This window comes from Sminthopsis crassicaudata, chromosome 6, assembly GCF_048593235.1.
Source record: "Sminthopsis crassicaudata isolate SCR6 chromosome 6, ASM4859323v1, whole genome shotgun sequence".
Taxonomy (NCBI): Eukaryota; Metazoa; Chordata; class Mammalia; order Dasyuromorphia; family Dasyuridae; genus Sminthopsis; species Sminthopsis crassicaudata.
In genome coordinates this window covers 199,231,450-199,255,559 of record NC_133622.1, presented here as the reverse complement: position 1 = coordinate 199,255,559, position 24,110 = coordinate 199,231,450, and the positions used below count along the sequence as shown (strand labels likewise).

The window sequence follows — 24,110 nt, the reverse complement described above, 5'->3', positions numbered from 1 at the left end:
CTCTCTATATGAATTCTTCAAAGGATATACACTAAAAGACACATAAATTAATATGCTTAAGAAATAGAATTAACACCCACATCCTTTTCTCTTTTAGTATTACTGGGTCTGTCCTATTGTCCATGCATGGAACTATAAATCTACTATTTATTAAATGGCTATCCATGCACGGGGTCTCTAAATCCATCAAGTGCCCATTATATACAAGGAAATTGGCTGATCTCCATCATGGGCTGGCTTGGAGCACTGTGTGATAAAGCTGGGAAGGCCTTGTCAAAGGGAGACGGAGGCCATAGGTGCATCACAACCTAATAGTAACTATGGAATGTAAAAGAACTAGATGGGTCCTTTTGACTAAAAGACAGATCACCACGCAGCAACAATAATCAAGAAAATAGGCAGGACAGGACCAGAGTTCAGTTTATTAAAACAGTTCTACAGCCTTCAGCACTAGATTACATTTGGGCTCCTAGCTGCCCAAGTGGCACTTAAGAGCTATCAGTTTCTAAACTTCCCTATTCAGCGTGATACAGAAGATAAGACTTAAATGATAGCATGCATTTTTGATACCAAAAATTTAAGTTGGAATTCCCACATCTCAGCTCACAGATCAAGATTAAATTCAGCTAACTACCCAAATTTCTTTCTCAGTCCTATTGTAGTCATAAATGTAACAATTTTTTAAAATAGTTTCTTCATAAAAAGGAAGAAAGCATTTGTCAACTCACCTCTGATCTTCAGGTTTTGACTTCACGAGACTATCCAAATAGACTAAAAAATGGGCTGGATGATTCCGACAAAGATGCATGATATCTGATGGCAGAATAGATGGGAAGAACTTGACCAAGCATCTAAGGGCTTTTTCCCCAAACTTTTCATAAAGCCTGCAAAGAGTCAGATATTCTCAGAAATGTTAAGGACCTCCAAGGTCACTCCAAAAAGCATAAATCCCCTCTACCTCCTAGATAAGTGGTGATTACAACTTCACTTGGATACCTACACTGACAGGTGGATCAATAATAACCAAAACAGCCCCTTTCATTTTCTAATAGGTCTATGCTAAGTTCTTTACTACTAAACTAGAATATATCTCTTTAACTTACATTGGTCTTAATTCTCCTCTCTAGAGACAAGAACAAATTTTCATGTTTGATTGATTTTATGTACAAACCAAATAAAAAGGCATACCCCTTTCCTAGATTTCTATTCTCATTCCAATACCCCAACTCTCTATTCCAATACTAGAGTTTTATCTTCCATACTTCATCCCTTGGCCACCTGAGTTCTTCACCCAACACAAGATCCTGTCTTTAAAACAAGGTACATCTTTAAATGACATCTGTACAAGAGCCAGTTCCATCTTCTCTAAAGTACAGAAACAAAGGCACAATTTTAACTTAGTGCCAACATAAAAGACTTTTTGAGTGAAAGAATATTACCAAGTAGTGATTTAAAAGTTTCCAACTATGTAACTACATAGAAGTTTAGTGCCTGGTGAGATCCAAGAAAAATACATGTACTGTAGCATCCCAGAAAGAATCATAAAAGACAACCTGCCTGATGACATGGGCCATAAATAAAGAGTTATCTGAACGGGTCAAGCCATCTAAGACCTTTAACACTGTCAACATATCTCCGTCTTCCATCTCTAGAGGCACAGGACTGGAACGTGCCATTTCTGAAAAATAAAAGAGTCTTCTTGTGTTCCCTCATTTAGCATTAGGCACTTAATGCATTTATACAACAAACACTGATTAGGCTCTTGTTCTAGACATGAGCCTGTGTTAGGCACTGTGGAGAGGATCAAATATCACATGGTGCCTGTTCTCAAGGAATTTACAATCTAGTAGAGAAGAAAAGGCATGAACATAAAAAATTTTTAAATCCAAGAAACTGTTCAAGATAAAATTATAAAGGAATATGTTATTTTTAAACAAGCTGAATAAGCTAAATTAAGAATAAAAGGAAGATTGCTGGCTAAGTTAAAAAAATGTTCCGAGTTCAAATCTGTTTCTAGCTGTGTGACCCTGGGCAAGTCACTTAACCCCAGCCTCAGGAAAAAAAAAACAAAATAAAACAAAGAAATGTTACAAATTTCTTTCTCAATTATTATCCCCCCCCCCCTGGGGTTAAGTGACTTGTCCAGGGTCACACAGCTAGGAAGTGTTAAGTGTCTGAGACCACATTTGAACTCGGGTCCTCCTGAATTCAAGGCTGGTGCTCTATCCACTGCGCCACCTAGCTGCCCCCTCAATTATTTTTTGAAATCCTACAATCCAAGATGCTATACATCCCTTTTCTTCAACCACTTCAAAGTAAAAAATAATGATGATAATAATAATAATAATAATAATAATAATAATAATTACCTTTTAGCCCTTCAACATAAGTATCCCAAACCCTGGGATCGTCAGAATATCTAATCTTGGCACAATGCTTTACTCTTTCCAAATCCAAAAGAAAAAAGTACTTCTTTATAAACTGACAAGCAGGAATCCAGGTCTGCTGTATATCTTGATCCATATTTACACATGTGACATTAGAACTAAATACACCTAATTCCAGACACAGAGTTGTCAATTCAGCCAGGTCCTTCTGAAGACTGTTTTCTATGAAACATGGAACATGTATTCGAAAAAGGTCATCTGACATTTCCCTCGAAAAGTTTACTGGTTCATTTGTTATTGTGCCTACAGAATTTTCACTATCTGAACAATTATTTTGTTCTTGTCCAATACTTGCTTCTAAAATTTCTTTTTTAGATTCATCAAGCAAAGTCATATCCTGGTTTGTCTTCACATTTGAATTGACAGTCTCTGATATGATGAGATCATCCTTCATTGCAAATGTTTTTTCTAAGTGTAAAAGCCACTCCTGTAGAACTAATCTCAGAGATGTAGGTTGAAATAGAACCTGAGGATCTTGAAGCTTCAATCTGTATGAGAAGGAAGAATACCCAAAAAACCCCAAAAGTGAATATAAAAAAATTACAAAGATCAAACAGTATTCAAACAAAGAGATATGAGAGGAAACTCCTAACCAACACCTCTTTGGAGGTGAAAGGTCCACAGGTGTTACATTGTAATGTTTTCTGACTTTTTCAATTTATTGATCAATTATACTGATTTGTTTTCCTTTTTCTTTTTTTTTCTTATTTCTGGGACTCTAAAAAAATTATTTGTAAGGGCAACTAGATGGCACAGTGGATAGAGTACCAGCACTGAAGTCAGGAAAACCTGAGTTCAAATCTGACCTCAGACACTTAACCCTTCCTAGCTGTGTGACCCTAGGCAAGTCACTTGATCCCAAATGCCTCTGTTAAAAAAAAAAATTATTTATCATGTGGTATGGCAATACCATACTATGATACACTATGGGAAAGATAACTGATAATTTTTAATAATAGTTTTTTATTTTCAAAATAAATGCAAAGATAATTTTTAATATTCACTTTCACAAAACCTTGTGTTCCACTTTTTCTCCCTCCTTTCCTTTGCCCCCTCCCCTAAATAGCAAATAATCCAATATATGTTAAAACATGTAAAATTCTTCTATATGTATTTCTACATTTATATAATGTTTTTAAAAAGCGGTATCAATAAACTTTTTTTTAATTTCAAAAAATTTCCCAGAAGACTTCAAAAATTAATTAATAAAAAGATTTCAAAAAAAAATTTTAAAGCAAGTAATCAAAAATTACATAATTAGCTCCCAAATAAACACTACTATTAATTTTCAATTTTTGACTATTTTCTCAAAAAGAATTTGCCCAATTATTCTCAGAGAATATTCACTTAAAAGATGACATGGGGTTGTGTCACTCCATCACTCTTTAGGTGACTCAATCCAGCGCAGCAGTTGCTGCTAGTTTCACAGTCTTTCCTAAGTGACTATGATTATGTATTTACAACTCAGTTCAGTGAAGTTATTAAAGTCCTTTCTTACACTGTTGCAGTAGTTGCTTCATTGAGCTCGTGTAGTTTATTTTCTTCTGAAGGCTGACTTTTCACATCTTTCCTGAAAAGAAATATAAACAATAAGCATGAGACCCATTGAAAAGGAAGGTACTAATTTGGGGTACATGATGACAATGCCAAAGTACTATCTGTTTATACAAAAGGCTTGTATCTCTCTGCACAGATTCTCAGGGATTTGATAAAGGGCAACTAGAACTAGCAAGTTGCCCTTTCAAGATTTCTCACAGAGATTCCCCCATTGCTTACTCCAGGACCCTGCTCCAGTACCACGGTCAAGAAATAATGAACACAGAGCCAACAATCCTCCAAAGTTCCTAGGACAACAACAAGGTCATTTAAATGGTGTGTTAGGGACCAAATATACGCTGTCAGGTCAGGACTTACTAGTACCTCTCTCTGCTTGACGGAAGAAAGTTCTAGACATGTTGCTTGACTCTCCCCAAACAGAATCTCTGGACAATCAGCTGTCCAGCCCACTCTGGTCTTTTTCCTAATAAGCTGCCAGTGAATTACAATCATTTGAATATGTATTTTGCTAAGGGTTCCTTCAGAAGTCAGCAGCCAGAAGATAATGATCCAACATAAAAGTTAACATTCAAATACTTTTCACAGTGAAAATGAAATGAGAACAAAGGTGAAATGAGAACAAAGGAAGAGAGAACCAGAATATGCTATCCAGCCAATCAAGAGAGAAGAAGAAACCTTCTACAGGCAGGCATTTCATGTAAGGAGTATTTTCCATTTGCTTTTTACTCTCACAGGTTTTGCCCTCGTTTGTATCTATGTGCCAGGGACTATGCTAAAAACTGGAGATATCTTCTACATCTTTATGCCCCAATAAGCCTAGGCATCCCTGTGGCTTCTCTAGCCCTCCATAACCTGGCCCTTTCCCACCTTCCCACTCTCCTTCCTCCTCACCAGTACTCTGGCCTCCCAGCTTCCTCACAGCAAACACTCTGTCTCCCACCTCAAGAATGCTCTCCCCTCTCATCTCTGTCTCTTAGCTTCTACAGAAACTATGTCATAGAGAAAAAAAAATGGAGGCTCAGAGAGATCAGATGATATTTCAGGGTCACACATTATTAAGTGTCAGAGACAGGCCTGGAATTCAGTCCTGAGCCAAAATCCAGCCCTTTTTCTTTCATGAGAGCACAATTGCATTCTGCTCCTGTAAAGTCTTGTTCCATTTCCACATGCGAGTTTTGCATCCTCATCTGTGGGTTAATTATACTTAAGACTTACTCATTTTCATCTTCCTGTGGACAAGCCATTATGTTATTAGCATCTTCCTCAGGAGGCTGCTCACCACCTCTGGGTTCAGGTCTCATTTTCAAATCAGGACTTGAATGAAGTGTGCCAATCTTTTCAGTTGTTTTCCGCACAAAACTGGAAACACTGGAAGTTAAAGAATTTCTATGGTCAGAAGAATAAAAGATTCAATGTTTAAGGCTTGTACCACAATAGCATCTTATAACTCAGGTTGGACTTTGTTTCTATAACAAAAGAAAATGCACTTAGTATAACTTCTTTATCAACTACATAATCTCTAACCCACATAAGACATTTTTAAAACTTCCTTTCTTAATAAACCATAAGGTCTAAAAGGCCTGAACTATGATTCAGCATCTTTTCCTCTCTTTCAGTACCATGCATATAACAAGTGATTACTAAGTAGTTACTAAGTAGTTGAACTGAATTTGTTAAAAGAGCCAGAGAAAGCATTGTTGTGAATGATGGTTTAAAAAATTATTTTATTCACATATGTTTCAATTTTTGTTTCAAATCAATTAAAGTGAGTTATGTGACCATCCATCCCCTTCAAGAAAGAGCAGAACACAGAATTGCTTCAGGAGACTTTCAATGGTTATTCAGTGGTTGAATAGCAGCAATCACAACAATCAAAATTTATATTGTTAGATTTATATTGTCACTTAAAGAAATGGTATAAAGGCTTCTATTAAGACAACCTGTGAATGTCCTTCCACAATTTGTTTACCAAACCAAGAAGAATTAGGATTAATTCCTCGATTTTGAACTCAATTTAAGGCAAGATCAAGAAACTGGGAAATATTTTTTCCTACCACTGAAACCTAATACTTGTTGGCAAGAGGAAGGGCCCTACGTAGGCATCCTGTATCTGCAACAAACCATATAGTCATCTGCTCACACCCTTTCTCAAGACTAAATGAAGACAGCATTCTCCTAGCTAAAAAACCTAGAGCTTCAAACTTTCTTCATTTAATCATTTTTTTCTAAACATATCGAAATGTCAAAGTGATGAGTGAGGGAAAAAATTTCTTTAAAGTGATTGAGGAATAATATACCTTTCCTTGACAGCCTGAAGAGAAGCGAGAGGAGATGAAGAACGAAATGATAATGGAATGCCAAATGGAAGAAAAGCTTCATTCCGATCTGACTCATCTGTCACTGAAGCATGAGATACAGTGTCTGACAAACAGAATTGGGGGAGGAAGGAGCAGTGTGAAAAAACAAAATTTGATCACACTAGGGCTTCCTATGTTTAAAATTTTTTTTTTAAATTTGAAATGAATGAACAAAGTGAAAACAAAAACCCAATCACAAGACCCAAATAGGAAAGACAGAACACAGATTATGGGATGGATCCAAACTGCCTAACCACAAAGAGGTGAGGCAATGAGTAGTGAGCAATGGGCCTTTATTTTCCTAACAATTCAGGGCCTTCCTCCTCATTTTATCTAGTTGCCTTCTATGGTGAAGTAATCATGGATATTGTGTCATATCTCCTTTCTCAAAAATAGGATCCATAAAGGACAGAGACTAAAATGGACCTAAATTTTTTAGCATGTGGCACAGCCCACTGTTCACATAGGAAATCCTTTAAAATCCCAATTGAATTGTGCCTTCTTTCACCTTAAATTCAAAAGAAGCTTAGAATCTCAAACTCTCTCTCAATAAATCATTTAATTTTAAATTTCCTGAGCACAACATAGTAGAGGAAACAGCTCCCACAGTAATTACTTTTTAATGCTTAAAGAATATTATGGTCCGTGAGAAAAATACCCCAACGCCACTGAGGAATCACAACCTATCTTTGAGCACCTATAGCTTCCCAGCATCTGACTGGATCATAATTAGGAGGCTGGTTTAGCAACAGAAAATTTTAGCCTAAATGTAACAAAGAATCTATTTACATATTAAACCCAATCTTTCTAAAACAATAAGAGCTTAGCAGCCATCTGTCAGGCAAAGCAATAATAAACACACAGTAGAAGATCACAGGATTCAGAATATGCACACACTATCAGGCATGAGGACTGTGTAATTTAGTTTTGCTTAAATATTTCTCTTTCCTGGACAAGAAAAAGGCAGAGGGTGAATGGAATGTCTAGCCAAATATGTCTAGAAATGACACTGTCAGAAAAAACAAAAGGCATCATCAATAAAATTTTAAAAAGAAAACTAGTCAATAGAAATTAAGCAAAAAACACAAAGTTTTTCAAACAGAAACCCATGGTAGAAAAGAGTAGATCCTGGACTAGCATGGACAAGACACTAAAATTCCAAAGCACTTCCATCAACAGGGAACAGAAAACTTTATGGCCTTGGGAGTCATTACCCTGGTCTGGGCGCTCTTCTTCATGCTGTAGAGTGAATTCCTTAAGTCTCTCATCTTCTGAAAGTGTTTGGCTATGAAGGGAAGAAGAGTCTTCATCTGACTGGCTGCCTCTTCGACTAATGACACGATAAATGCCAGAGTCTAAAATACTGAAACTTTCCTAAAAATAAAACAATTACATAAAACCAAATAACCGTTGGCTTAATTACATGTTTTGGGGAGTTTTTGTTTGTTTTGAAAAACTTAAAAAGGAAGAATTCTAGATTTATAAATCTAGAATCTAAAAATTTAGAATCTAGAATCTCAACATTTGACATCAATGACCTTTGGCTTATTTCTTCTGTGTCCAGTATAAGCCACATTTGAAGAAGGAAACTTGTGAAGAAAGGTTGGAATTTCCTTTTCAATTCCAGCTGTTGGGAAAGTTATTTTTTCCCTCTCATGGAACCATTTAACCCCATTCAACCTGATTTTTCCATATACTGTATTCCCCAAAAAAGATAGTGACAATGAACATTAAATGAAATAATAAGAGAATTTGACCTGCACTGAAAATAACTAAGATTAACTAAACTGATGCTTTTAAGTTTATTAGGCAACCTAAACAAGTTAAAAAGGAAACAAAAAGCAGATATATCTGAAAATAGAAATCAATTAACTCAGAACAGAAATACAGCATTAAAATTACTAAATGACAATCTTATTTAGCTGATCTTCAGCCAAGGAAAGGGCCTGAAGAAAACTATTATGTGGAAAGAAGGATGTCCCAAGAATGTGACTCTGACTGTGCTCAATATAACATGGGCAAACCATACTCTACAGTTAACAAGTTTGTGAGTACTAAGCACACCTACATGTGAGGAAATGGAGCTTCTTCTACTACTGCAAGCAGAATCTAAAGGTTCCAGTTTTGAAATCAATTCTTCCAGTTGAGCAATTAGATCACTTTGGGTTGTGATGTCCAGTTGTGATTTCAAGTGCTCCAATTTGTCAACAGGTAAAGTTTTCCTTGCCTAGGAAAATGATAAGAAAATATCCATTAATGTCTTTGCTAAACTGCTCAGCAAACTGGTTGAATATCCTGGTGTTTAGTCTAGATGTATATTCAAATAAATAATACAGTAAATGAGCTAAAGACAAATATCTTCTAAGAATGCCCAATAAGGAGAAAAATGACTATGAATGCACTTAACATAGCTATCTTAGGAATCAAGGATTTAATCAGCTATAATATATAGCCACAAAAATTATCATCACCACTTTTAAATCATTTTTCATAAAAGAAAGGAAAATAAGTCAAGTTTGGATTAAACTTTGACTAAATTTTACTTTTAAACAAAACTCAAGAGTTATTCCAGTCATCACCAGAAATGGTCATGCTCAGTTTTTAACATTCAGCCCCATTACCTCTCATCCAAATCATTACAGCCTACTAACTAGTCTCTCTGCCTAGTGTTCTCCCCACATGTCGGGCTATCCTCCAAGATACTGCCAAAATGATTTTCCTTCAGCACAGAAACAATGATGTTACTCATTGGTTTAATAAACTTCAAGGGCTTCCTGTTGCCTCTAGGATAATGTATTACTCTCTTTCATTTGTAAAATCCTTCATAACCTAATCCCAACATGTCTCATAGATGATCCCCCTTCTCTCTACTCACTCGGCCCTGCTCTAGTGTTGGTTCTCACACTTGGTCTACTATAAGAGCTTTCTTATTCATCTCTCCTTCTCATGTCTTTCCTTTCTCTAAACCATCCTACCAATGCTGCCAAACTTCCTAAACCACAGAGTTGAGACTCTCCTATCCCCCGACTCGATAATATTAGTAGTTCCCTGATACCTCCACTATCAAATATGCTCTAGTATTCAAATAAGCTAACCCTCTCCTACCTCTCTAGTCTGCTCACTTTTTTGTGTTGTTCTATGTGCTTGATGATCCAGCTGCCTGCACTTTATCACTGCTGCTTCACACCTCCCCATCTCCTGATCCTGTGCCTTCTCACTGATTCTCCTCACTGTCTCCTTCTGGCTTCCCCACTCTTCTTCCAAAATCAGATCAGGGCCTTCCAGATCTGCTCTTTACTATGTCCTTCATTAGGACTTCCCCGAGATGATTTTCCCTCGATTTTCTTTATATATTCTGTGCACAGAGTTGTTTCCATGTTGTCTCTCCCAGTAGGATGTGAGCTCCCTGAAAGGAGAGACCTCATTTTTACCTTCCTTTCTGATCTTTAGCACTTAACATAGAGCTTGGCCATAGTATGTGCTTAATAAATGTTTGTTAACTGACAATACGGGCTTCAATCATTAGGACACAGGTATGTGTGGAAAAGGCTAAGAGTATATTTAGTAGACAAGCTATAAGGCTAAAATACTGACAACAACTTTTTGGATCTTTAACTCACTCTGCCAAGGATGATTGAATTTTGGAAAAGAAGACACGTATGGGTGGCCAAAGCCCACAAGCCTCTCCTAAGCAGGCGATCCACACAACGCTCCACAGACAATAAGGACAAATGTGAGACTTTTCCATTCATGTGCAGACAGAACAGCTCATTCTTGCAAACAGCCACATCCTGAATATCTTTGGGAGGAGGAAAAAAAAGAACTTATCATTTTTGTTAAGTTTAAACGGTATATTTCAGGATAAACTTAAGGGAGCAAAGTTTCTTTATATTACATTAAAAAATTATTTGTATTTCAAAGTGTATATTATACACTGAGAAATCTTCCACCCCATCCCCTCAAATAAAATATGATGGGAGGAGAAGTTGAAAGGATGGTTTAACTGCCTTTATATTTTAAAAAACATTATTATTTAGGAGGAGAAACTAACTCTGGAGCCAAAAGACCTGAGTTCAAATCTCGTCTCTGACATTTACTATCTGTCTGATGTTGGGAAAATCTCATAATCTTCCCAGACCACAATTTTCCTCACCTATAAAATAAAGAAGTTAGACCAGAAATCTTTGGAGGAGCTAGGTATCTGGACCCAAGTTCAAATGCAGCTTCAGACACTACCTTGACTGGATAACCCTGACAAGTGACTTGTCCTGTTTGCCTATTTCCTCAATTGTAAAATGAGGATAAGTAATAATCTCCAGGACAGCTACAAGTAAAACACCTGCTGTCAAGCTCTTAACAATGCCTAGCACAAATTAAGTACATAAGTGCTTGCTCCCTTTATTCATTCCTCCCTGCCAATTTACAATCTATGACTCTCTGATCTTTGCTGTGATTGTTATGTTGTAATCAAACAAAAGATCAAAGCTGCATTAAAAGTAAACATCAATTGTGTGTCCCCTTCACATCAGTATCAAACAAATTAAAAAGGACAGTTATTGAAAAGTAAGGAGACTAGCTGCCAAGGATAAGTCAGGAACTATATGAGAAAAACACTTTCTACACAAATAAAGTCAGATCTAAAACTACAAAACACTTTCTACACAAATAAAGTCAGATCTAAACAATTGGAAAAATATCAAGTACTCTTGGGTAGGCCAAGCGAATATAATAAAAATGACAATATTACCTAAATTAATCTATTTATTTAGTGCTATACCAATCAAACTCCCAAGAAATTACTTTACAGATTTAGGAAAAATAATAACAAAATTCAACTAGAAGAACAAAAGGTCAAGAATTTCAAGGGAATTAATGAAAAAAATGCAAATGAAGGTGGCCCAGCTATGCCAGATCTAAAACCATATTATAAAGCAGCGATCACCAAAACCATTTCATACTAGCTAAGAAATACAGAAGTTGATCAGTGAAATAGGTTAGGTTCACAGGACAAAATAGTCAATGACTACAGTAATCTAGTGTTTAACAAACCCAAAGACCCCAGCTTTTGGGATAAGAACTCACTATTTGACAAAAACTGCTGGGAAAATTGTTAACTAGTATGGCAGAAACTAGGCATTGACCCTAAGACCATATACCAAGATAATCATGATCTAGACAGAAAGAGTGATATTATATGCAATTAGAACATTAGAACGTTACCTCAGAGGAGGAAGGAATTTATAACCAAAGAAGAACTGGAGATCATTATTGATCACAAAATAGATAATTTTGAATATATTTAAATAGTTTAAAAGTTTTTGTGCAAACAAAATTAATGCAGACAAGATTAGAAGGGAAGCAATAAAACTGGGAAAACATTTTTACATTCAAGGGTTCTGCTGAAGGCCTCATTTCTAAATATAAAGAGAACTGATTCAAATTTATAAGAATTCAAGCCATTCTCCAACTGATAGATGGTCAAAAAATATGAGCAATTATCAAAGAAATTAAAACCATTTCTAGTCATATGAAAAGGTGTTCTAAATCATTATTGATCAGAGAAATGCAAATTAAGTCTGAGATACCACTACATACCTGTCAGATTGGCTAACTGTAATAGGCCAAAACTCTGGGGAAATATACTTGAAAGGAGGATTCTTACCACAAAGTGCTAACTCACTTTGTGGTAAGAATCCTCGTTTCAACTCAGTAGAATTGATAAGACAATGGTTATCTAGTTTAGCATGTGAGTTCTCTAGGTCAGTATGATTGATTTAATCCTACAACAAGGTGTTAACTCAGTGGAATCGATAAGACAATGGTTATCTAGTTTACATATATGTAGTACTTAGCATGGTGATGTAATAGTTCTACAGTTGATGTAACTGTAATAAAGTATTTAAACTGAGGACAAAGTCAGCCACAGAGATTCCATCTTTGATCAGCTTCATGGTGGCTCTTCTGCCTCCTGTATTCCTCTACTGAAACTAAGACACATTCATGGAAGGCATTCAGAAAGCTAGCCCAGTTCCAGGAGAAGGAGACAGACTGTGAAGGAGATAATAAAGACTTTGGACTTTATCCCTGATTTTTCTCGTGGTGATCATTCTGCTGAAACCAAGGCTGGTCGGAAGGCCCTCCAGAAAGCTAGTCAGAACATACAGCTGAGATGACAGAAAAAGGGGGCAGCTAGGTGGCGCAGTGGATAGAGCATCAGCCTTGAATTCAGGAGGACCTGAGTTCAAATCTGATCTCAGACACTTAACACTTCCTAGCTCTGTGACCCTGGGCAAGTCACTTAACCCCAGCCTCAGGGGGAAAAAAAAACTGACAGGAAAAGATAATGACAAATGTTGGAGAGGATGTGGGAAAACTGGGACAATAATACATTGTTGGTGGAATTATGAATAGATTTAACCATTCTGTAGAGCAATCTGGAACTATGCCCATTCTGTAGCACAATCTGGAACTATGCCCAAAGGGCTATCAAACTGTGCATACCCTTTGATCCAACAGTGTTTCTACTGGACCTATATCCCAAAGAGATCTTAAAGGAGGGAAAGGGACCCATATGGGCAAAAATGTTTGTGGCAGCCCTCCTTGTAGTGGCCAGAAACTGGAAACTGAGTGGATGCCCATCAACTGGAGAATGGCTGAATAAATTATGGTACATGAATGTTATGGAATATTATTGTTCTGTAAAAAATGATCAGCAGAATGATTTCAGAGAGGCCTGGAGAGACTTACATGAACTGATGATAAGTGAAGTGAACAGAACCAGGAGATTATTGTACACAGTAACAAGATTATATGATGATCAATTCTGATGGATGTGGCTCTATTCAAAAATAAGATTCAAACTAATTCTACTGTTCAATGATGAAGAGAATCAGCTACACCCAGAGAGAGAACTAAGGGAAATGAATGTGGACTGCAACATAGCATTTCCACTCTTTCTGTTATTGTTTTCTTGGATTTTTGTTTTTCTTCTCAGGTTTTTTTTATCTTTCTAGATCCAATTTCTCTTGTGCAAGGTAACTGTATAAATATGTATACATATATTGTATTTAACATATACTTTAACATATTTAACATGTATTGGACTACCTGCCATCTAGGGGAGGGGGGTGGGGGGAAGGAGGGGAAAAGTGGGAACAGAAGGTTTTGCAAGGCTCAATGTTGAAAAATTACCTATGCATATGTTTTGTAAATAAAAAGCTATAATAATAATTTTTTAAAAAAGAATGTGGGCCCCTCAAAGGCAGAGACTGTATCCTATTTGTTTTTTTTGTTTTTTTTTTTTTTTATATTTTATTTTTTTTTATTATATATATATATATATATTTTATAATATTATCCCTTGTATTCATTTTTCCAATTTACCCCCCCTCCCTCTATTCCCTCCCCCCGACGACAGGCAATACCATACATTTTACATGTGTTACAGTATAGTCTAGGTACAATACATGTGTGCGAATATCATTTTCTTGTTGCACAATAAACATTAGAATCCGAAGGTACATGCAACCTGGGCAGACAGATATTAGTGCTAACAATTTTCATTCCCCTCCCAGTGTTTCTTCTCTGGGTGCAGCTACCTCTGTCCATCATTGATCAACTGGAAGTGAGTTGGATCTTCTTTATGTTGAAGATTTCCACTTCCATCAGAATACATCCTCATGACTGTATCCTATTTGTACCCCTAAAGTTTAGCAAAGTGATTTGTATGAAATGTTTTTAATAAGTGATTTTTCATTCGTTGAAGAAAAATCTATTTAAAGTACTAAACTTTTCACACAAATACAAGATTATATAGGGCAGGAAGCAAATCTTATTTATTTCTGGACTTCTCCCATTACCAAACACAGGCTTCTGCCTAAAAGCAATTTTTTAAATGTGTATTGAATGAATAATTTTCAAGTATATAATAGCATAATAATAATGGTTACCTTTGACTTCACTCCAAAGAAGAACTTGAACATTCTGGGGAATGAAAATATAAATGCCTCTTTCATTCCAAGTTAAGACATAATGCTCACTGCAAGAAAAAAAAAAAAAAAAAAAAAAAAAAAAGACAAGCATCAAAGGAGCTCAAGGCTTTGTGCATGTGTACATTCATTTCCTGGACATTGGGATACCCAGAGCTACCCTATAATTCTCAAGAATTCAGTCTTTCATATAAGAACACAATCCAGATCTGCTAGTGCAAAAGATAATTGGTGATATAGCTTTAAAAAGTCATGATTCCTATTGTACCTACTAAAATTATTGATTCGATGAAACTTAGCCAAATACAATGAAAATTCTAAATAATAAGAAACAGATGTCAACCTAAGAAATCTTTTAGAAAAGAAAAAACTGTCTTATAGAAAAGTTTCCGAGAATAAAAGTCAAAATAGACAAATTCAATTGCATGCAAATAAAAAGATTTTACATGAACAAAATCAATGCAAGAAAGTAGGAAAAAACATATCTATGCATTCAATGTCCCAGTTACAAGTCTGTTCTCCAAAATATACAGGAGAACTGACACAAATATAGGCTATTTTTGTTTGTCTGTAGTTTTTACAACTCAATGCGAGTTAAGTGACTGGCCCAGGGTCACATAGCAAGTAAGTGTGAAGTGTATTAGACCGAATTTGAATTCATATCCTCCTGACTTCAGAGCCAGTATTCCATGCACTGCACCATCTAGCTGTCCCAAGTGACAAAAATATAAAGACAAAGAACCATTCACTAACAAATACATTGCCAAAAGTTGTTCAGTTTTCTTTTTTTTTTTTTTTCCTTCTTTTTCTGAAGCTGGGGTTAAGTGACTGCCCAGGATCACACAGCTAGGAAGTGTTAAGTGTCTGAGACCAGATTTGAACTTGGGTCCTCCTGAATTCAAGGCTGGTGCTCTATCCACTGCGCTACCTAGCTGCCCCCTGGATGTTCAGTTTTCAAAAGAAGAAATGCAATAACCCTACGAAAAAAGTTTCTAGATCACAAATAAATGCAAATAAAACAAATGAGAGTTTTTACCTCATACCCATCTAATTAGCAAAAATAAGACGGGATAATAATCAATGTTAGAGAAGTCATTGGTAGATGAACAGCTAATATATTGTTGGCCAATTATTAAATGATCCAAGCACTCTGAAAAATAATTTGGAATTGTGTGGAAAAAGTTCCTAATCTGTTCATATTATACACCAAAATATTTTCAATACTTTTTGTGATAAAAGAAAATAAGTAGAAACAAAGTAGGTTTAAAACAAATATAGTACATAAATAGAATGAAATGTTAATGCTTAATGAGAAATAATGAATATAAAAAGTCAGAGAAACATGAGATGACTTGTATGAAGTATACTGAGTGAAGAAAGCAAAACCAAAAGAATACTGTGAACAATGTCTGGCATATAGTGAGCCATTAATAAGTGCTTGTTGATTATTAATAATGATTACAACAGAAATGAAAACAGCACTAACAGGAACTATTTATGTTAAAAACTCCATCATGCTTCCAATCACCCAGATGTAAAACTTTAAGTCAACCCTGACTCTTACTAATAATAATTAGTATTGCTGTAGATCTTTTGTTTGCAAAGCAAACAGAAATGTCCTTGGGACAACTTCTTCTAGAACAGGAGCAATTTCAAACTATTGGGGTATTTGGAGAATCTTCTTGGGGGCAGTTAAAATATTTCTGGTCAGAGCTGGGTAAGGGCACACATTTCTTTGAAATTAAGAGATTAGATATATCAGAAAGCAGGACAAAAACAACAATATACACAGTGGCAACAATGTAAATGAAATTCACATGAAAAATTGTTTAAATATAATAATCAATGTTGGTACCATTGGTACACTAAAGGACATATATCCTTCCTTTCTGTCAAAAAATGCTTTCTGATAAACCATTTTGGTTAGAATGTATTTTGTAAGGGGGTTTATTTGGATGTTTGTTGGTAAGTGTCTTGTGTCCAAACAAGATGGACTAATTATTTTTTAAAACATCAAGTTACTTCCCAAGGAATGCCAGGCTAAAATAATAATGATGCAAACACCCTATAACCTAGATGGCAGTGTCAGATGAGCATAAAAGTTCTTCTAAAGGTATAAATATTAGAATATTCTAAAGAATAAGCCCACAAAACACCTTTCTGTGAGAGATTCTTTTAATTAAGAGATGAAAACATATATATCTAAAGTAATTTTGAAAACTGAAATAGGGAATTATAAAAATAGAATACAGTTCTGGGACCTCTTGGGTCCACTGACATACAGTCTTTTAATATGATAGTCCAAATTTAAAGAATAAATCATTTCCTTTCTTCTTTAAAATGAGGCATTAAAACCAACTTTAAAAGATAATCAATAAAAAAATGTTTTTAAAAAGGAATCAATGAAATATGAACAACATTTTGCATTTTTGAAGAGAAAACTGGAAATAAGAAAACTAGTAGAAGTGGCTTACCTTATATATAAGAGTTTGGGAAAAATCAAAGACTGAGATGACCCAATTGTACTATTAAATTCAGGCTCTGATCTAGGAAGTAAATAATATTCTCTTTAATGACTTAGAACATCTATTTTATTTTTACTTCACATTTAAAAAAACAATTTCTGGGGAAAATAAAAGTTAAAACCATAGCAGGTAAGAAAATATGTTCTTATTCAGTGCACTCAAATTAGTCTCATTAAAGTCTTTTATGATTACTATCAAAAAGCCCTTAAAACATTTGCATTATAGGTATATTGCTTCTCATCCAGAGAGGGCAATTAATAAATGATCCTCAAAGGACTAACTGGGAAATATATTTTGCATTTAAGAAATATCAAGCTAAGTCTTTCCCATGAAAGGTTTAAAATGATCACAGACCAGTCTTATAATCCCTACCTTAGATTAATCACAGGAAGAGGTGATGAAGAAAGAAGTTTCTTGAACTGGTGTGTACTCAGAACTTCCCCATCAAAGCTCACCTCCCACATTCTAGAGCCAGGGCGAGCGCAATATATTAGGGGCTGCTGAGTCCCAGAGCTTCTTCCTGGGAAAAAACAAGCTCCATATTCTCCATCTCTTTCTTTAGTACCAATTTTCCAAAATTTTTCCCTAATTAAAAAAAAAAAAAAAAAAAAGAAGAAGAAGAAGAGGGATGGGACAGAGTTATACATGCTTATAACAAGATTAAAAGCAACAATATAGCAATTTAATACAAGGCCTAACAGTCCCAGCATATAATGGTATCTTCCTTACTGTTGTTCCCCTAGTATGCAAACATACTGATATCATACAACTATATCAACAGCCTAAAAAAGTTTAGCATTTCTAATATTCTTTTGTATTTTTAGTTTACTTTCAGGTTAACTTATGTTTATTAATTGCTTCATAAAGGCAGAATACAATTTAGAGACACAAGCACTAGAAAAAGTTAATAATGATAAACTGACATTAAATTTCTCTGATGTTTAAAAAATTATAACTTATCCTATCATCATTGCTATCAATAAAATATGAATATTATATAGCATATATATACATTACATATGATATAACTATACAGAGTTACAGATATAGACATAAGTTCTCTAATTACCTCATTGAATGGAATGTCACCAACCCATTTCATATTATCAATAAATCCTAACGCAATAGCTCTATAAATGTTTTCCAAATGAACAATTAACTGATTTTCATTTGAAAATTCCTGTATTAAATGTCTTCTGTGGGCAGAGCTTTGAGAAGAGATACATCCTAGAGCTAAATTTCCTCTTTCTCCAACCCAGGGCAGTCTTCTCTCCTATTTGTTGGCATTTCAAAAGGAGGATCAACAGTGATAGAAACAGGAAAACCCAAATCATTTCATTTCGTTGCCAATTTCTTCTAAGGTGATTTTGCTTATCTTCCCTGAGGTACTTCCCTCTTTATATCAGTTTAATACTGTTCCTCACAAACAATATTCCACCTCCTCCCCTGTATCTGAGCACTAGCTGTCACCTTTTTACACCTCTGCCTTTGAAACCTCTGCTCCCTTCAAGACTGCACTCAAGTGCAAATTCCTTTATGAGATTCTTCCAAATATTCCTCAAAAGTCCCTTAAAATGTCTATATATTTTGCACCTACTTGTGAGTTATTTTTAAGCACTTCAACAATAGCAGTTATTTCTTTTTTTGTCTCCACATCCCTAATGCTTAATAAGTGTTTACTGAATTAAAATGAATTATTCAGAAGTGATAGTAAAAGGTAATTTGGGAATAAATGATGGGGAATAAACTAAACAATTAAAAATTAGCATAATTATTTTAAATATTAGGGTATCAATGTTTCCCATAATTATCTTCCAGATACAGTACTATTCTCTAAAGGACATACAGCACATACACAGAAAAGCATACAGAGCAAATTTCACTGTAACACTTTGACTTTTCTCTCTCCTTTCCGTAAACCAATCAGTTCATTGTCAAGTTCTATAGATTCTACATCTACAGCATTTCTTTCTCCCATCCCTTTCTCTCTACACAGTCAATAACCTTGTAAAAGCCTCAAATGCACCTATTTCCTTTCCTCCTCTCTACTGCATCCTCTATACAGTAGCCACAATATAGTCTTCCTAAGGGACAAATCTGACCATTTTATTCCCCTGCTTAAAAAATGGCAGTAATGGAGCAGCTAGGTGGTGCAGTGAATAGAGCACCAGCCCTGAAGTCGGGAGGACCTGAATTCAAATGTGGTCTTAGACACTTAATACTTCCTAGCTGTGTGACCTTGAGCAAGTCACTTAATCCCAATTGCCTCAGCAAAAAAAATAAAATAAATAAAAATGGTAGTGGTTCCTTATACCTAAAAGTACATAATACAAAGTTGTCAGTCTAGTTTTTAAGGTCCTATGCAACCTGATTTTAACCCACTCCTCCATCCTTGTTTCCATTATTCCCTTTTACATAATCTACATTCCACTCTTTCTGTTAAGAGAGAGTAAAGTCAAATGTGTAGTATAAGTTGTAATTGTCTATAAGTCTTTTTCTTTTGTGTTTTGCTTTACCATACTCAAGGTTTTCCTTTACTTTTAATAATTGCTACTTCTGACTTTGATTCTTTGGCATTCTCTCTCCCTGGCTACTCGAAATATTTTTTTCTTTAAGCTAAAAGCTTTGGGATTTAACTCTCCCATTAAATTTGAGATCTCTTTCAGTTGACCTGCAGATTCTTATATTTTCATTTTGCCCTAAGGTTTTAGAAGTTCTTGGCAGCTTTCTTTTATACCTTCTTGAAATATGAAACCTAAGATTCCTGTTTGATGATAGCTTTGGGGGAATCCAATTATTCAAATTTTCAACGGGTTTTCTGGTCAATTGTTTTTTGATGGTAGATCCCATATAATATTTCTTTCTACTTTATTCTAATATTTCTTGTTTCACTGAAGTTTGTAGTTCTGCTTGATCAAGTCTTTTTTTTTAATTTATTTAATTAATTTTTACAAAAATTTTATGCACAGGTAATTTTCCATCATTGACAATTGCAAAACCTTTTGTTTCAACTTTTCCTCTCCTTCCTCCCACCCCTTCCCCAAGATGGCAGGTTGACCAATACATGTTAAATTTATGTTAAAATATAAGTTAAATACAATATATGTGTACATGTCCAAACAATTATTTTGCTGTACAAAAAGATTGATCAACTCTTAACTTATAGAATGTCTACTACCTAAGTAAAGTTTTCCACATTCCTATCTAAAGTTTTTTTTCTCTGTCCAAGCATATTTCAAAGGCTGCCTTAGGAACTGAGTTTCACATCACTCCAGATCTTTAATAAGATGTTAGTTCTACAGGACCATTTTCTGAATTTTTGAAGAGTTACTAGTTAAGTTCCCTTCCACCTATAGGATTCCATGGTTCCATGTTTCTTTTCATTAGTGTACATAATTGCAAACATACTTTATTTAACCTGCTTTGTTGGTGAATATGGAGAACTCTAAAACCATCCACTGTATCAAAAACATACATGAGAAAAATTTATCTGAAGGACAAACATCTACCTTCTCCTTATAAAAAACATAAAGATTGATATATAGAAATAAGGGTAAATATTTGATTAATTTAAACTACTATTTAATAAAAATTACAGTGTATGATGCAACCAAATTTACCTCTCAGTATCGCATAAGAAGGATCGAGTGAGTGAAGATACAAGCAATCTTCCATCCAAATAATCTAACTGTACTATTCGAGAGTCAACTGTTGTTATTGTCTGAACTGGGAACATCACAAAGGTAGCAGATGCCTAAATGGTTGGGGGGAGGGGAATTAGAAGAGGATTATAGAAAATAAAAATTTATTTCATCACAGAATAATGAAATATTATAATTTAAACATTGTTCCCTTTTTTTCCCCAATTTCAAAAGTTTAGCTATTAAAATAAAGCAAATCAAAATGCAACTTTTTAAAAGTCTTATTTCTTGTGAGGATGTCGGTTCCTAATCAAAAGTTTCAAAATAATTAACTTTACAAAGAATTTAAAATACAAAACCTAAAAACACTGTGCTATCTCCACCAGTTAAACTTGACTTTTACCATTTCTTCAAGTTGTACAGTGGCTATCATGTTCTCCCATTATTTCAGGGATCTATAAAAACCATGCCAAATTCCTTTGCTCTATAGAAAAAGAAAAGAACTGTTTCCCACCTTTCCTTGTTTGGATGTGTTAACTTTGATGGCAGAAACTTTTCCCAAATGATCTCCTGCAAAAACTCTAAGAATAGCCGTGTCCCAACAGAGAGATGTAACTCTCCGGCCTTTGTGTTCTGAAGATACATAAATCCGTTCTGGTTTCCCACGACGCTCCTGATTTAATTGCCAAACTACTACAAAACCTTGACTATGAGAATAAAGAGTCAAAAAGAAAAAATTACTAGCAATACAGAGAATTATGACAATAAGTATCAATTTCTCAAAAAATAAGAGTTTTCCACCTACATCTTATGAAGAAAAAAGATGGGGAAAAATAAACTTGGTATCTTAAATTTTGGAAAAGCAAATTTCAAATTTTAATTGGGATTTTTTTTTTTTTTTGAGAAGCAACTGAGGTTAAATGACACACAGCTAGTAAGTGCTAAGTGTCTGAGGCCAGATTTGAACTCAGATCTTCCAGAGCCTATGCTTTATCCACTGTACCATCTAGCTGCCTCCAAATTTCAGATTTCAGAGATTAAATCAAAAAGATTCCAAGGCAAAAGCCTATGAACAGGAGATAAACCTGGATGGGAGTTTCCCAAGAATGAAATGTTGATGACACAAACACAATTGATTTTGATAAAGAAGAAAAGGGTCAACTGAAGGGATGATTAAAAAGACTGATATGATTAATCTGGAAATCATCAACAAACTCAAATTTTAAAAAACTAGGAGGTGAGATCCTCCATCACCTGAAGAAGTCAAAGTTAGATGTGACTTCCCCATTCCAAATCCAAACCTGAGAATTATATCTCTTCATGCTTTTTAAAAGGCAGTTTTATATACCTGGATAAGATAAGAAAATTTTAAAATAGCTTCTTATCATTTAAAAAAAAAAACCAACATGTACAAAAATATTTATAAGCAGTTCTTTTTATAATGACAAAATATTGGAAATCGAAGAGATGATCATCAAGAGGGTAATGGTTGAATAAGTTGTGGTATATGAATGTAATGGAATACTACTGTGCAATAAGAAATGATGACTAGGCAGATTTTTTTAAAACCTGGAAAGACTTACATGAATTCATGCAAAGTGAAATGAGTAGAACTAGGAAAACACTGTACACTGTAACAGCAACATTGTGTAATGACCTACTATGAATGACTGAGCTCTTCTCAGCAATACAATGATCCAAAACAATTACAAACGATTCATGATTAATATAGATGAAAGCATACAATTTTCATTTACTAAATTTTTTTTTCCTTTTGGTCTGTTTCTTGTTTCACAACTATGACTAATATGGAAATATGTTTGACATGATTACACATATATAACCTATATCAAATTACTTACCATTTCAGGAAGAGAGGAGGGGAGAGAGGAAAAGAAGAAAAATTTGGAATTCAAAATCTTATAAAAATGAATGCTAAAAACTGTTTTTACATATATTTGGGGAAAAAATGAAATACTATTTTTAAGTCATCCTACCTAGTGGCTACAGCAACATAGTCATCATCATGTAAACAACAGGCAACCTGAGAAACAGCACCTTCCTAAAGCAAAAATAAATAAATAAATAATAAGAAATGTCTTTATGAAATGTAGTTTGTATCTAAGATTAAAGAATATTGTTGTTTGCTCTCAGTTTAGGGTTAAGATCCGTTTACCATACACTTTTTCCAATTAGAAATTATTTTTAATGAGACTTAAATGGCATAATATATGTAAAGCACTTTGTAAACCTTAAAATGCTATATGAGTAGTAATTATTATATGAAACATATTAGAAAATTAAATTCTAAAATTCTAATTGACCAAAAGATTGCTAAGAGCCTAGGATAAAAAATGAATTGTCTCACTTTTCTCTCTCCAAATATGTTTCCTATTCAATTCTCAAAAACAAATAGCATACCTAATAAGTACATGTATAGTTCAGTTTTATAATCCACTGAATTTCTGGCTTCTTTGCTAAGACAAAAAAGAAGTCTGATATTCCAGAGAATATCTGCAGTGAACTATGATTGGTGGAGGGAAAAAAAAATAACTAAACTAAAAGCAGCCCCAGATGCCAAAGAATTTACATTCTACCAGGAATATGTGGGGGGAAATACAATGCATTTGTTGTTCTTCTTATTGTTGTTATTTCAGTCATGTCCAACTCTTCATGATCTCATTTGGAGTTTTCTTAGCAAAGACACTGTGGGGTAGGATCTACTATTTTCTTCTTCAGTTCATGAAGACACTTGAGACACAGTTTTGTGCAGGATCACACAGGTATTTAGTGTCTAAGATGAGATATGAACTCTGGTCTTAGATTTTCCTGACTCCAAGCCTGGAGTTCTAGCTAGCTAGCTACCACAATATAACTCAAATACACAGAATATTAACACAAGTTCATTTGAGGAGGTCAGAGTATCCCTAAAGGAAGAAAAGTGGGGAAAAAGAGATATGAAGAGAAAGAAAGTTAAAAGATTCTAAGAGACAATGAGGAGAAGAATATTCTAAGTATAAGATAGTAGTAAAGCATAAGATAAGCAGTAAAGTTTTAAAACCTCCAGTATATTTCATACATGCAGTCCTCAAACAACACTATAAGGTAGATGTTAAAGTATTATCCCCATTTCACAGATGAGGAAATTGAGACCGAGATCAGTTAAGTGACTTGACTAAGACCACACAGAATGTTAAGTGTTTGAGTCATGATTAGAACTCAAGTGTTCTTGATTCCAAGTATAGCTTTCTCCATTAAACAAAACAGATGCCTCTGTGAATACAGGGAAAAGAAAAATGGAATTTCCAACTTCAGGGAAGATCTGATAGATCAGTACTTCTGACACAACATGGAATAAATCCAAAAAAGGTTAGGCTGGAGCAAAATGTAAGGAATTTTGACCTAATCACAATAAATAATTAATGAACATTCTTGAACAGAGGATGGGTAAAAAAAAGTCTTTTGCACCTACATAAGGGAAGGATGTGTTATAGAGGGTAGAGAATAAAAGAAAAAACAAATGGAAGAGGATATAGTCTAAACTAGAGTACTGGCCATATGTAGCAGGAATAGGAAAATTGAGAAAGATATTTTA

General features: G+C 34.7%; 1 protein-coding gene across 2 annotated transcripts in view; it reads right to left on the bottom strand.

The window, feature by feature from the left end:
- Nucleotides 1-24,110, bottom strand: part of HPS5 (HPS5 biogenesis of lysosomal organelles complex 2 subunit 2) — a 45,642-nt gene that overhangs the window by 9,483 nt on the left and 12,049 nt on the right. For both annotated transcript variants that reach the window (XM_074272542.1, XM_074272543.1), the window contains exons 4-18: nt 22,513-22,577; nt 21,030-21,222; nt 20,495-20,628; nt 17,247-17,459; nt 16,824-16,895; nt 14,311-14,399; nt 9,982-10,160; nt 8,430-8,588; nt 7,576-7,735; nt 6,302-6,425; nt 5,220-5,372; nt 3,946-4,017; nt 2,370-2,935; nt 1,558-1,678; nt 729-884 (exon numbers count right to left, since the gene is read on the bottom strand). In XM_074272542.1, the coding sequence (XP_074128643.1) occupies nt 729-884; nt 1,558-1,678; nt 2,370-2,935; nt 3,946-4,017; nt 5,220-5,372; nt 6,302-6,425; nt 7,576-7,735; nt 8,430-8,588; nt 9,982-10,160; nt 14,311-14,399; nt 16,824-16,895; nt 17,247-17,459; nt 20,495-20,628; nt 21,030-21,222; nt 22,513-22,577 (2,456 nt within the window). The remainder of the gene's footprint in view (nt 1-728; nt 885-1,557; nt 1,679-2,369; nt 2,936-3,945; nt 4,018-5,219; nt 5,373-6,301; nt 6,426-7,575; nt 7,736-8,429; nt 8,589-9,981; nt 10,161-14,310; nt 14,400-16,823; nt 16,896-17,246; nt 17,460-20,494; nt 20,629-21,029; nt 21,223-22,512; nt 22,578-24,110) is intronic.